This window comes from Madurella fahalii (assembly GCF_045866475.1).
Source record: "Madurella fahalii IFM 68171 DNA, scaffold_1, whole genome shotgun sequence".
NCBI classification, from domain to species: Eukaryota; Fungi; Ascomycota; class Sordariomycetes; order Sordariales; genus Madurella; species Madurella fahalii.
This window is the reverse complement of record NW_027263971.1, coordinates 748,698-751,162: the sequence shown is the minus strand read 5'-3', so window position 1 is coordinate 751,162 and position 2,465 is coordinate 748,698. Positions and strand designations below refer to the sequence as shown.

General features: G+C 56.0%; 1 protein-coding gene across 1 annotated transcript; it reads left to right on the top strand.

Moving 5' to 3' along the window:
- Window positions 1-232: 232 nt before the first annotated feature.
- GT2_1 (Type 2 glycosyltransferase) lies at window positions 233-1,957 on the top strand (the record flags this gene model as incomplete). The annotated part of the gene is made up of 4 exons (XM_071055649.1): window positions 233-318; window positions 422-1,300; window positions 1,370-1,664; window positions 1,736-1,957. The coding sequence occupies 4 exons, from the start codon at window positions 233-235 to the stop codon at window positions 1,955-1,957; spliced, it is 1,482 nt and encodes a 493-aa protein (XP_070911750.1).
- Window positions 1,958-2,465: the final 508 nt, after the last annotated feature.

Below are 2,465 nucleotides of genomic sequence, written 5' to 3'. Positions count from 1 at the left end.
GTTTTCATCCCATCCGGCCTGGCATCGAACCCAACACCCCGGAACCCCTCCCGAGTCCTCGGTCAGAGCACTCGCCTCCCCCACATCCAACCGGGCTCCGCAGCCTGGCGAGAAACTGTCGCCGTAGGGTGGTAGTTGGAGAAGGGAGCGAGATATCGCGGGGTTTGTTTCCTCCCAAAGAGGAATAATATCAGTCAAGCCAGACGGTTCTTGCTGCTGCTTGGTCTCAGCGATGTCTGGATTAATGGATATTGTAATTCCGAGACTGGACTTTTTCTGGTCTGCGCGTTTCTGGGCTGTTTTGCACATTATCCTCTGGTACGATTCTCCGCCGGAATGGCGTGGTTGCCCCTGCGTGCCGCGTGACCCTGCCCGCCCGTCCCGCTCGAGTCGCCCCGGGGGTCGCTAACCGCTTCTCTAGGCTTCATCGCTACGTGCGACTCATCGTCCATTGCTTCAGCCACTGGAGGTACAAGTCGATATTGCCCGACCGGGTGAAGCCAAGGTACACTTCGAAAGATGTCACGGTCATCATCCCTACTATCCACAACCGGCCCGAAGAACTGCGGCCGTCGCTGGAGAGCATCTTAGCCTGCAAGCCTGCGAAGCTAGTTCTGGTGACTACGTGGAACAAGCACGAGGCCCTCAAGCGAGTGGTCACCACTCTTCGCACTCCCGTGGGGGCGGACCCGACCGAAGTCGATGTCCTGCACGTGGACAAGGCCAACAAGCGCCTGCAGGTCTGCAAAGCGCTCGAGGACGACCACGTCAAGACGGCCATCACGGTCATGGCCGATGACGACGTGGAGTGGCCGCCGACGCTGATGCCCTGGCTGCTCGCGCCCTTCGAGGATGACAAGATGGGCGGGGTCGGTACCTGCCAGAGAGTGAAGCGCGTGGGCGGAGACGCCGTGACCCGCATCTTCAACTGGCTCGGGGCCGCCTACATTGAGCGGCGGAATTTTGAGATTTCGGCGACGCACAACATCGATGGTGGGACATCGTGCATGTCTGGGCGCACCGGCGCCTACCGCACCGAGATTCTGAAGAGCTACAACTTCCTCGGGGGTTTCAAGAACGAGAAGTGGGGCCGGTATATTCTCAATGCCGACGACGACAACTTTGTGACGCGGTGGCTGGTGGCCCACCAGTGGAAGACCTGGATCCAGTACCACCCCGAGTGCGAGATTGAGACGACGCTGGAGAACAGCACCAAATTCCTCTATCAGTGCTCCCGCTGGGCAAGGAGTAACTGGAGGAGTAACTGGACGAGCCTAATGCATGACAGATACGTGTGGACGTACGTCGGCCCCTTGCCCCCGTCCCTGCTGCTTAAGAGCCCCCTTACTCACGATTTCCGTGATTGCAGCCAACAACCCTGGTGCACGTATGCGCTACATATTGCCACCTTCACATCGCTGGCCTTTGTGGTCGACCCGCTCCTGCTCTGCTCATGCTGGTGGGGTACGGAGAACTGGGAGCTCAGGAATCGCTATATTCTGCTCGCAGCCGAGTTTATATTCATGTTTGGTTTTACCAAAGTAGTCAAACTGCTTGGGCTCTTCCGCAAAAATCCGAGTGACCTCGTGTTTCTCCCGGTATCCATCCTATTCGGCTATTTTCATGGCTTGATCAAGCTATATGCTCTCTTCACTCTCAAGCAGGTACACAAATGAGTGCTCCAATCCCCAGGTCTAGCAGCGGCCCTTCTTTTTTCCTAATTTTTCTAACCAAGGAACAGACGTCTTGGGGCAGCCGTGAGGACGGCGACGTCCACAACACTTTCCGTCTACAGGAGAAGCCTCCTCTCAGCCAGAGCTTGACGACACCGTCCGGACCGGACCTGCCAAGCTCAATACGCTATCCTCGGTCTTCCCAGGCTCGCCGCCTGGGCACGCCGTCGGAGAAGCACGAGTTCAGCGGATGCGCGGTTCCTGCGGATCTGCTAGCATCTTAAGCCACGACAGCGGGGCGGCGCCGGCTAGAATACCGGCGATTGACGATGCGCAAAAGGGCGAAACTTGGCTCGCCCAACGCAATGAAGATTTTTACGACTCATGGCTGAATGACATGGATTTCATTTTGGGTATTTCCACGGACATGGGGCCACAGGGTCGAGGTAAACAGAACTCTACCCGTCTGGGAAGGTTTTTGGGTAATTTGGGTCACGCCTCGGCAGCCTGAATACATTAAAAGGGGGTTGGGTTGATCAGAGGTGAGGGAAAACAAAAAAGAAGTTGAGTATTCTTCGTTGCCTTTTTTTTTTTTTTTTTTTTCCTTTTTTTCCTCCTATTTTCCTATCTAAGACCCCGCCACTATGCGGGGTCGGCCGTCCCACCAAATGGAGGGGGCCCGATATCCAAATCTTAATGGTATTGGCAAGCCTGGAGGCAACAAAACAAAAACGGCGATGGCAATGGAAGGGGGTCCGGGTATGGTTCGGGTTACGTGGGATATACAGATTA